The 12,084-nt window shown below is 44.0% G+C and overlaps 1 protein-coding gene across 2 annotated transcripts in view; it reads left to right on the forward strand.

The window, feature by feature from the left end:
* The window catches only part of Pex1 (peroxisomal biogenesis factor 1), a 42,447-nt gene that overhangs the window by 3,293 nt on the left and 27,070 nt on the right, over positions 1 to 12,084 (forward strand). For both annotated transcript variants that reach the window (XM_028862839.2, XM_028862831.2), the window contains exons 2-6: positions 3,889 to 4,032; positions 7,763 to 7,846; positions 8,226 to 8,340; positions 8,440 to 9,206; positions 10,662 to 10,781. In XM_028862839.2, coding sequence (XP_028718672.1) covers positions 3,889 to 4,032; positions 7,763 to 7,846; positions 8,226 to 8,340; positions 8,440 to 9,206; positions 10,662 to 10,781 — 1,230 coding nt within the window. The remainder of the gene's footprint in view (positions 1 to 3,888; positions 4,033 to 7,762; positions 7,847 to 8,225; positions 8,341 to 8,439; positions 9,207 to 10,661; positions 10,782 to 12,084) is intronic.

Raw genomic sequence — 12,084 nt, forward strand, 5'->3', positions numbered from 1 at the left:
TGCCCGTGTTGGGTGACTGGCTCTATGCTCCCCCCAGAGTCTCCCTCCTTTCATACAAATCCATGCCTTTAACAGTAGTATAATCCTCCACCTGCATAGCTCTGTGGGTCTCTGTTGCCCATATTTGTGTCCTTTTCAGAATTTCATAATTGTATTCATATGACATGTCTCATTTATTACATACTATTTTGATTCAAGCATGTCTTCCTTTGTTCACCCAAGTCCTTATTTAAGGACTGGGTGCCAAGTAGATATTTAACTTAGTTCTCAACCATTACTGGCCAACCCTTACTCCTTGCTAGGTTTTCTGTTATTAGGGACAGTCTTACTATGCAGCCCTGGCTGGCTTGGAACTCTCTATGTAGACCAGGCTGGCTTCAAACTCACAGAGATCCACCTGCTTCTGCCTCCTGAGTTAACGGTATGAGCCACCATGCCTGGTCTTAGAGAATTTTTTTAATGTGTATAGGTCCCTGTACACTGTACAGTTCTTTGAACCATCATGGCCCCTGTCCACTAGATATGAGTAATGTCTCCCATTGTGACACCCCAAACCATCTCCAGACACAGCTGTCCTCAAGGGACAGTCACTCCAGTTGAGAACCACTGCTTCAGTTCAGTCACCTTGTGTATATTTTCATCTCAGGATTTGCTGTGATTGCAACAGGAGGATTAATTCTGACACTGGATTGCGAAAAGGAATCTAAATCTCACCCAGAAATTGCCATACACAGACTTGTCATTTCCAGTGTTAGCAAGAGATAGCCCAGACCTTCAACCTGAACATTCCTCAAGCATTTGAATCCATGGCTTCACCTGATATTTTCTTTCGTGGTGATATTGATAAAACAGTGTGGATCAAAGCAAATAATCAGTGCATCTCTTGATTAAATTCCCAAGAGGGGCTCCATTCTATTACTTCTCTCCTACAGAAGGCTTCTGCGGTTCAAATGGAAATCAGTATGAGAATCAGCTTAGCACATTAGTCTGCCAACTCTCACCGAGTGTGGATTGGGGCACTGCACAGCTGGGAACTACATTTTGACCAAATAAAGTGAGACGTTTTTCTTGTTTGATAAGGTTGATTTTCTTTTCTTTTATCCTCCCTTCCACCGGGATAGCAGATATTTTAGACATTTCAGAATGTACTTCATATTTCCTCCTTTAATGTCTCTGGTTTTAAAGATTTCTTATGAAATAGGGGGGACTGGATTGTAATATCAGCGACTTGTGAAACCCCATAAGTAAAGCCTAGGGCTCTGATACCTTTGCCCTTATAACCTAGATAGTAACCTAGGACTTTTGACTCCAAAGCCAGGGCTTTCATTTACTTAATCAAATTGTACTCGGTTGAATGATTTTTGCCAGTAAAAACAGTTGGATCATTGTTTAGAAATTGTGAAGAAGAATTATGCAACTGAAGGATACACAGTGGCCTCTTTTTTACTTTTCAAGACAGGGTTTCTCCATGTTTGCTATGGCTGCCCTGGAACTCACTCTATAGACCAAGCTGGCCTCGAACTCAGAGCTCTGCCTGTCTCCTGAGTGCTGGGATTAAAAGTGTGCACCACCATGCCTGGCTATCAGTGACTTTTTTATGTACAAAAGTTTACTAGTATGTTTGAGCACCATATTGCCTCAGAAGGGACTCCAGTATTCTTTGCCATTGTCCTGTTTAAAGAAACAGTTTAAAGTACTGAAATTTGGTGTAAATGAGAGTTTAGTGTTCACCATTTGAAGGTTAATGGATTTATTTTGCTTTAGAGAAATTAATAACATTAAGCTCCCTGAGATAACAAGTCTTCAGGACTATTCATCAAAGTGCTGGGTTTTTTTGTTTTGTTTTATTTTGTTTTGTTTTTTCACTAAGAAGTAGTAAATGTGTGGAAATGCTTGCAATTCAGTAGTAAATGGGCAAAACATGTTAATCTTGTCAATAATATGCAAACGCATGAACCACTGATGGGTTAGCAAGAAGTACACAAAATTGTTCCTATTGTTGTGTTTTTGTGAAAGGAATCTGTCTCCTTCCGAGTGCATACATTCCTCAAGATTCCTATAACGAGTATAATTTTTTTCAGAGACAGGATCTCACTATGTAACCCACACTGACTTTGACTCACAGCTCGCGTGCCTTAGCCTCCAAGTGTAGGTCCACAGACACACACCATCCCTGGCGGCATACTTCTGTAACCACAGAGGACATTGGTCTTTGAATTCTCAGCCACAAACTTACATAGTACATTATTTGCATGTGTTTGCTGTTCTCATGTATTTTTAATTTTAAAGATTTGTTTTGAGGGGCTGGAGAGATGGCTCAGTGGTTAAGAGCACCGACTGCTCTTCCAGAGGTCCTGAGTTCAATTCCCAGCAACCACATGGTGGCTCACTGCCATCTGTAATAAGATCTGGCACCCTCTTCTGTACACATAATAAAAAATAAATCTTTAAAAAAAAAAAAAAAAGATTTGTTTTGAATTATGTATACATCTGTCTGCCTGTCTGTCTGTCATGTGAAGAGGCCAGAGCTGGATCTCTACAGGCAGAAGTACAGCAGTGCTCTTAACCACTGAGCCGTCTCCCAGCCCCTGCTTACACTTAGGTCTTCCTGTAGGTTAGGACCTTTGTTTGTTTGTTTGTTTGTTTTTTGAGACATGGTCTTACTGTGTAGCCTTGGCTGGCCTGGAGCTCACTATGCAGACTAGGCTGGCCTTGAACTCATAGAGAACGGACTACTTCTGCCTCCCAAATGCTGGGATTAAAGGCATGTGCTACCTTGCCCAGGCAGTTCTATGAACTTTAAAAGTCATTAAGAAACTGCATAATATAACATTTCAGGAGGGAGGTACAAGAAGTCACTAACAATAATTCCCTCTAGGAACAGAGGTCTGTCTTCACATTTTAGCTTTTTAAATTTGTCTACTTTTACCATGTGTTGCTCAAATTTCTAAATGGTCTTTTAATTAAAAAAACCCGGAGCCAGATATTGGGGTAAATGCTGAAAGATCAGAGAGACAAAGGAACAAGCCACTGCCTCGTCTTACCTCTAGGACTCCTCAGCCTGGAAAAGCTTCAGTTCCTGTCTCCTCAGCCTTATGTACCTTTCTCTGCCCAGCCATCACTTCCTTCCTAGTGCTGGGATTAAAGGCGCGTGGTGATTCCCAAGTACTGGGATTAAAGGTGTGTGCTACCACTGCCTGGCTCTGTTTCTCTCCTAGACTGAGTCAATCTCGTGTAGTCCAGGGTAGCTTTGAACTCACAGAGATCCAGATGGATCTCCGCCTCCCGAATGCTAGGATTAAAGGTGTGTGCCACCACTGCCAAACTTTTATGTTTAACTCTGTAGCTTGCTCTGTTCTCTGATCTTCAGGCTAATTTTATTAGGGTACACAATATATCACCACAACCATGTGTACTTATTACTTTTTAAATAAATTTGTTCATCAGTAAGAGATTAAATATTACAGCTCATTGGTGTTTCGTAACTCTAAGCTGTGTTATTATATATTTTTAAATTTTTGTTTTATTGTATCTGTGTATATTTGCCTAAATGTATGTCCTTTTTTTCTTCTTTGAATTATTTAAAACACATACTGAAAGCCTGTGTAAGTTCCTTCAGCTCCCTGTGGTACTGTGAATTCTGAAGCACTTGAATTAGGCCATAAGACTGTGAGCAGATTGGCTTTGTGCACAACCTCACCACTATTGGAGGTTCAAAATGACCATAGTTTGATTTTTTTTTTCTTCATTACAAATGTGAATAAAGAATATAATTATTTACAGCACTTTTTTTTTTGGCTGTATGTATTATAATAGTTGCTTATCTGAATCTGGGAGAAACATAAAAACTTTTAAACCCTTTTTCTTTCCCATTGTTTGGATAAATAGAATCAAGCTATAGAAGTCACCTGGGATCGCCAGCCTACCTACTTGAGCTGGGTGGAAGGCAGACATTTTAGTGATCGAGGTGAAAATGTGGCTGAAATTAATAGACAAGTTGGTCAGAAACTTGGACTTTCCAACGGGGAGCAGGTAAGCATGAGGCTGATGGCCATGGTGTCCCTTTACTGTGGCGTCCTAAAGCCCAGGACGTTGAGGGGCTGATGATTTGTGTGCTATTATAACTATGTTTTGTTCATCGTAACATGCCTCCTACTTGATATTGTATTCTAGTTGCTCACTTTCTGGGCAGTGTTTGTGAAATTGTTTTCTTTTTTGAGTTAGTGTGTTTTCTTCCTACTTGAGAACTTCATTCTCGTTTTGTCACAGTTTTATTATTTATTCTGTGTGTGTATGTATGTGGTGGGATGGGGTGAGGAGGGGTGGGGCAGAGGGAGGTCTAAGGGCATGCTTGTGGAGGTCAGAAGATGCTTGCAGGGATGCATTCTTAGTGTCACGTGAGTCCCAGTGATTGGACTCGGTGTGGCGTGATGGGGGCTCCTTCCCCACTGAGCCGCCTCCCTGGCTGGCTCCATTTGACTTTACCTTCTCTCTCTGTCTCTCTCTCCGTCTGTCTGTCTCTCTGCCCCCCCCCCATGCTGTCTTTCCTTTTCCATGTAGCTGGTGATGACCTCTGAACTCTTTGGTCCTCCTGGGACTGTAAGTGTGTACCAGGACCCCTGGCTTATTTAATATTTTTCTAACATAACTTCTAACCTTCCATGATCTTACTTGGCTAAAAATAGCACTTCAGTGGAGAGTGGTCTTTTCCGTTCCTGTCTTGCTCCTGAATGCATGTGCTTACTGTAGACCACAAAGCATAAGGACTTGTGTCTAGTTTTTGTTTTAGTATGTTCATCGGCTTATTAAGTCTAAGAATTTTAAATATTCACTTAAAATTTGATTGAAAGTAAAAAATTTCATTTTTCTCTTCCTCTTAACCCAACCTCAGAATGGATGTTACTGTTTGTTGAGATCCAACAAGATCTTTAGGAGTAAATGAAAAAGCTGGTATATATTTCCTGTCATTTTTTACTCCGCAGAGTATATCGCATACCTTTCTATGTACGGTCTTCACTGGGTATAAGCTGGGCTTGCTTCCGTGAGCACACACGAATGCCAAGCTCTTTGGATGTTTGCATCCTTACTATAAGATGGCATGGTATTTGCGTATAACTTCTGCCCGTCATCCTATATGCTCTAAGTCACCCCGAGAGACTGAGAATACCTAATTCAGTGCCAGTGCTGTGTAGACAGTTGTGTTGTTTAGGAACACTGCCACACAAATGTTAATACAGATGCAGACTTTCCTCCATCATTGTCTCCCCACAGCTGGTTGCATACCATGGCAGGACAGGCGAGGCTGGCTAGCCCGCAAGGCCCGCGGGTCTTGTTTTTCGGAAGCTACTTTTGTACTTTCTCAGAATCCTCAGTAGCTTGGGCATTTCTTTTGTGAATGCTTGGGGCCAGGAGTGCTTCAGACCTGGGAGTATTTGCATAGCCTGCCCACATCCAAAATTCTAAATCGTGAATTGCTCTAAAATGTGAAACTCATGCTCAGAAGCTGCATACTCTAGAGGATTGAAGATTCAGGACTCACTATGTCCGGAGGTGACATTATATTTAAGGTCTCAATAGATGAGGCCAATTGCCAGTTTCTCACAACAGAATACAAGAGTGCCACAGTTTTTTAACATATTCTGAACTCATGATGGTTTTATTTATGCGTGCTGTTGATAATTAAAACGGATCATTCATGAGAGGTCCATAAACCTTCCCGAGGCTTGTGTGTAGAACTTTAATTTGTGTGATGGAGGGAGGGTGAGGGTGCATATGAGCACACATGTGTGTGGAGACAGAGGTTGACATCAGCTGTTCTCCTTAACTGCTTGCTACCTTAGCTTTTCTTTTTATTTTTAAAGATTTTTTTTTTCTTAATCGTGCCCAAGTGCAGGTATGTGCATGTGAGTGTAAGTACCCACAGAGGCCAGAAGAAAAAGTCAGACTCCCTGGAGCTAGAGTGGCCATCCAACATGAGTGCTGGGGACAAACTCTGGTCATCTGGAAGAGCAGCACCTGCTTCTGATCGCTGAGCCATCTCTCCAGCCTTTCCGCCCTAGCTATTAAAACAGGGGCTTTCACTGAACCTAGGGCTTGATAATCCACCTAGCCTGGCAGGCCGGCTAGTCTCAGGGAGCCGCCTGTCTCTGCCTCCTCGGTGCTGGCCTTACAGGAACCATTTCACATGGCTGTTTTATGTGGGTGCTCTGAGTCCAAACTGAGGTCCTCAGACTCACACGGCAAGCACTTTCCAGACCGGGCTGTCGCCCTAACCCTTAGACGCTTAGCTTTTTAACAGGAAAACGTCCTTAGAGGGAGGGCACTGGTGCCTTGTCTGCCAGCCGTCTTTGCTCAGGATTTCATAGCACAGTGCAGTGGCACAGCTCTGTGGACAGTACCAGCTTCCTAGGGCGGGTTCTGATGTCTTGATTAGAACTATAAATAGTCCTGCTGGATTTTCATTTTCATTTGCTTCTGAGTGACACATGCCTGCTTCTCTGCAGACTCTCTTTTGTATCGGTGCTAAGAAGACTCCCAAAGAACGGGAGCTGAGAGCCACCTTGCCGGGCTGGGCAGTAGCTGCCTCCTGGCCACAGGAGGTGCCTTATGGGTCCTCAGGTTCATCCCATGTGTCAAGGGCCTTTACTTACTGAGTCCACTGCACCAGCCCTCCTTTTTTTCTTTTTCAATTAAAAATTGTTTGAGTGTTTATTTTGTGTATGGGTATTATGTCTGCATGTATGACTGTGCCCCACATGGACACCTGATGCTGCAGCATCCAGAAAAGGCATTGGATCCCTTGGAACCGGAGTTACAGATGTTTGTGTGTGTTCTGGGAATCAAACCCAGGTCCTTTGGAAGAACAATAAGTAGTCTTAACTAACTACTGACCCATCTATACAGCTCCCACTTCTTCCTTTAAAAATTTTAGTTTTGTGTGTATGGGTGGTTTATTTACATGTATGTCTGTGTAGTACATGCATGTAGTGCCTGGAGAGGCCAGAAAAGGGCATCGGATCTCCAAAGACCAGAGCTTCAGACAGTTGTGAGGTAGCACAGGGTGCTGGGTTGAATCTGGGTCCTCTAGAAGAGCAGCTAGTAGTCTTTTTTGTTTGTTTGTTTTGTTTTTTTGAGACAGGTTTTCTCTGTGTAGTTTTGTGCCTTTCCTGGAACTCACTCTGTAGACCAGGCTGGCCTCGAACTCACAGAGATCTGCCTGGCTCTGCCTCCCGAGTGCTGGGATTAAAGGCGTGTGCCGCCGCCGCCACCGCCGCCGCCGCCGCCGCCGCCGCCACCACCCAGCAGCTAGTATTCTTAACCACCGCTCCATCTCCCCAGCTCCTCTTCTTCCTTTCTCGGTAGATCAGACTATACTTCAGGGCTGGCCTTGAACTCAAGATTCTCCTGCCTCAGCTCCCAGAGCAGCTGGAATTACAAGCACATGGTATCTCACTCGACTCTTACACTTCTTTCTAGGAATTATCTTTATTTTTGCAAACATGTTGTACTAGGACGTTCCTTTGTTCTATCGTTCATTGTGAAACAGTTTTTCCTAAACTATTGAGTACATATCAAGCCCTAGCTAAGGACACATACTTAATATTTGTTATCTGAAACATGGGAGAGGGAAGAGAAAGAGAGAAAGACACAGAGACAGAGAGACATACAGAGACAGTGAGACGGTATCTTACCAGAGAGGGCCTATTTTCTAGAGATAAAGAAAAATCTCATAAAAGTAATTTTGCATTTCTGTTTTTTCCAGGTGTTTCTCAGGCCATGTTCCCATGTGGTGTCTTGCCAACAAGTTGAGGTGGAACCCCTGTCAGCAGATGACTGGGAGATCCTGGTAAAGAAAAAACCATGCCAGCTTCCTGTAATATTAAACCACGTCTAAGCACAGTCGAGACTTCTGGGCGTCTTTACGTGTTCTGAGTTAGGCTGGGTCATGAGGATGACTCGGTAGAAATCTGATGTATAACATGAGCACTTCAGAGGGGCAACCGTGCCGATTTGGGGTGAATTCTAATAAGCAGGCTTTAGCTTCTCTTGACACAGAACAGAACAAGAGGAGGATAGCTGAGATGCTGGGTCCGCCGTATGTGTCCCACAGCATCGTGTATACTTTAGATATAACAATACCCTTTAATGAAAGAGGGGGGATCTCCATGCCAGGCATGGAGTTGTCCGAATGCAGCCGGTTTGACCTTTCTCTCTGTTGGTCCTAGGAGTTGCATGCCATTTCTCTGGAACAGCATCTTCTGGATCAGATTCGAATAGTTTTTCCTAAAGCCGTTGTTCCCATCTGGGTTGACCAGCAGACTTACATATTTATCCAAATTGGTAGGTGATATTGTAATATGTGCTGTCCTTTTCCACACTGGAGTACCAAGTCCGAAGCAGAAGTGAACATGTACTAATGGGCTCTGTTTTTCTACCCAGTTGCTCTGATGCCAGCTGCCCCTTACGGACGGCTAGAAACTAACACCGAGCTCCTCATTCAGCCAAAGACACGCCAGGCCAAAGACAACACATTTCCCAAAGCAGGCGATGCACGCGGACAATTTCATAGTTATGGACAAGAACAAAAAGAAGTGTCAAAAGAATTGGAAACCAGGCAGCTTCTCATGAACCCGGAGGCCGTCGCTGGGTCTAATGAAACAGACCCACGCGTTCCCAGTGACTCAGCGTGGAGACCATACTGGTGGACTGTGCTAGGAAGCATGTTTTCTTTCCGGCCTGACAACAAACAAGAGACATCCTGGGGATCACTGGAAATCAGTGCTTTCAAAACCATGCAGTCCCAGGCTGTTCCTCTAGAGGGCGTTTTCAGAGTAAGCCGAGTTCAGCCTCCTAGTGCGCAGGGCATGTCCGCTACCTCTGTGCTTCACAAACACGGCACCATTCATGTGTTTCCATGGGACCAAGAATATTTTGATGTGGAGCCCAGCTTTACTGTGACCTATGGAAAACTGGTTAAGGTCTGTTCTCCAAAACAACAGCAAGGCAAAACAAAGCAGAGTGTCCTGTCGCCTGAAAAAGAGAAGCACCGGTCAGAGTCGCCAGATCAGAAACAGATTGGCTCAGACCACGCTGAGGAAGCTGGCAGGGCCTGTGTGTTGAAGGTAGTCTGGAATGGACTTGAGGAGTTGAAGAATGCCACAAAGTTCACCAGAAGTATAGAACCCCTCCACCTTGGGAAAGTCTGGGTTAGTATGTGGTTTAAAATTTGGGGTAACACACACACACACACACACACACACACTACAACCAACATGCTGAGAGACAGAGTCTCTAAAAGTGTCTGTATGGAGGGGCAATGCCTCCAACCTCCGCTTTTTCTTAACATAGTATTTTTATTGATTATTTGGAAATTTCTCATAATGTTTCCCAGTCACATTCACTTCCCAGTCTCCCAGGTCCACCCCTACCCTTGTGACCTCCCCCGATACAAAAAAAAAAACTAAAAGAGGAAAGAAATGCCAGGTCCAATCCCTGGGGCGTGGTCAGACTCCCGGTGGCCAGCCCCTTCCCCAGCCCGCCAGAAGCCGACACCTGAAGCTGCCCTGCAGCTTTCCTCTCAGCCCTTCTCTATGTCTTTCAGTGCTTACTAATATTTGGGGAGATAAGAATTTGGGGGCGCTGGAGAGATGCTTAAGAACGCTTGTTGCTTTTGCAGAGGAGCCGGGTTTGATTCCCAGCACCCGTGTGATGGCTCGCAGCCATCTGTAACTTCAGTCCCAGGGCATCCCATGCCCTCTCTGGCTTCCATGGCACCAGGCCTGCCTGTGAAGTACAGACACACACACACAGGCAGAACACACACACACACACACATACACACACACACACACACACACACACTTCTTCAAAAGCTTTTAAAGAAAATTTGGACATCTTTAGTGAGATGAAATTTAAAGTGCACAATTTAATGTGTGCAAAAGTTGTTAGTAGTGTAATATTGTGTGATCATTCCCATGATCTAAGTTGAGAATATTTTTCTTAATGGGGGTGGTAAATTTTACCCCTTACTTTTTAGACTGAATTTGTACCCATGGCAGATTGTCTGTGATTAGGTTGAACTACTCTAGCTTTTTCAGTGGTTCTCAACTTTCACACACACACACACACACACACACACACACACACACACACACACACACACACAGACTTCTGAAGTGGTTATAAACTATTGCTACAGTCTTGATGTCTATGTCTCCCCCAAACCAACATGTCGAAATCCTTCCCACAAGGTGATGGTGTCATGAGATGAGACCCTTGGGAGACCATTAAGTTATACGGCTGAAGCCTTGAGTGCAGCTGATGTTCTTACGAGAGACGCCCACTCGACCTCCTCCTCCGCTTCTGCCAGGGGAGGACACAGTAAAAGTGTCCTCACATGCCTGGCCATGAGGAGAGCCTCACCCGCACCAGCTCTGCCGGTGCCTTGACCGTAGACTTCCCAGTTTAGGGAACAGGAATGAATCTCTTGTTTGTAAGCTACCCAGGACATGGCATTAAAGGCGCTCAGCAGACTAAAGCAACCGTGAATTACTGTTAGGATTGCAGGGTGACTTAGAAGTAATATCAGTATTTAGGCTATGAAATATATTAATCAGTCTTTGAACATATTTATATTCTTACTATTTATTTTTGAATTGCAGATCCCAGATGACCTGAGAAAGAGACTAAATATAGAGCTGCATGCAGTAGTCAGGATAACTCCACTGGAAACCATCCCTAAGATCCCAAGATCTCTGAAATTACAACCTAGAGAGAACTTAGTGAGTCCAAATATATGTTGTATCAAAATTCTTTTATGGATGTTACAGAGTTTCTCATTGTTCATTAATAATAATATCCTTTTTTATTGTGTTAAAAGTCATGTAACATGGTATTTTAACCATTTTCTTATATTCATAATGCTGTGCATCCATAACCATTTCCAAAATGTTTCTGTCACCACAAACACTCTGTGCCATTAGACAGTGACCCCCACTGAGCACCCGAAGTCCACGTTCTCTCTTGTGAGGTCACTTCTTCTGATACTGTGGAGAAGTGGAGACAGACAGCATTTGACCTGTGTATCCGACTTACTTCATTTCACATGTTTCCAATGTACCTCCATATTGTGGCATGCATCAGAACTTCATTCTGTAATCTAGTGGATAATATTTCATTATCTATGCGCACGCGCACACACACACACACACCACTAGACTTTTTCTTTTGGGCCACCAACCTGTAGTGGGTAGCCATTCCAGCTTTGATCTGGAAGTTCCAACCCCCATTGAGGCTTTGGTAACTGTCACGCCTACAAGGCGGGGCCGAGAGAGGACCCTGAAGACCGGAGATCCGGATGCGCAGGCTCTCTTGGTTCCTGGACCCTGGTGCTGGAGGTAGGCCGAGCAGAGTTCTCCAGAGAACACAGCTGGACTGTGCCACACCTTTCCCAGACCCTGTAGCCAATCCCTTCACTTGTAAGTTACCCCACAAAATAAACCTCCCTTTTAACTACGTGGAGTTGCCTTAATAATTTCACCAATACCAACCAGCTCCCAAATCACGACACAGAGACTTATTATTAGCTTTGAATGCTCAGCCTAGCTTAGGCCCATTTCCGGCTAGCTCTTTTAATTTAAACTAACCTGTTTCTCTATCTCCTTTGGCCTCGGGGCTTCTGACCTTTCTTGCTTCTGTATCTTACTTTCGCTGCTTCTCTGTGTCTGTCTGTCTGTCTTCTGCCTGGCTTCTTGCCCTGCATGTCCCTCGTTCTCTCCTCCTTCTTCTCTCATTCTTCCCTTCTCTTCTTTCTGAGCCTAGATGTCTCCTCCTGTTTATTCTCTCTGCTCTCCAGCCCCACCTAACCTTTCTCTGCCTGGCTATTGGCCATTCAGCTCTTTATTAGACCAATCAGGTGCCTTAGGCAGGCAAGGTAAAACAGCAACACATCTTTACATAGTTAAACAAATGCAGCATAAACAAGTGTGATACATCTTTGCCCAGGTAAAATAATATTCTGCAACACACACACGTATTTGTTTATCCATCCAGGTATCCATGGACATTTAGATGGTTTCTACTCAT

The sequence above is a fragment of the Peromyscus leucopus genome, chromosome 3, assembly GCF_004664715.2.
Source record: "Peromyscus leucopus breed LL Stock chromosome 3, UCI_PerLeu_2.1, whole genome shotgun sequence".
In the NCBI taxonomy this organism is placed as follows: domain Eukaryota; kingdom Metazoa; phylum Chordata; class Mammalia; order Rodentia; family Cricetidae; genus Peromyscus; species Peromyscus leucopus.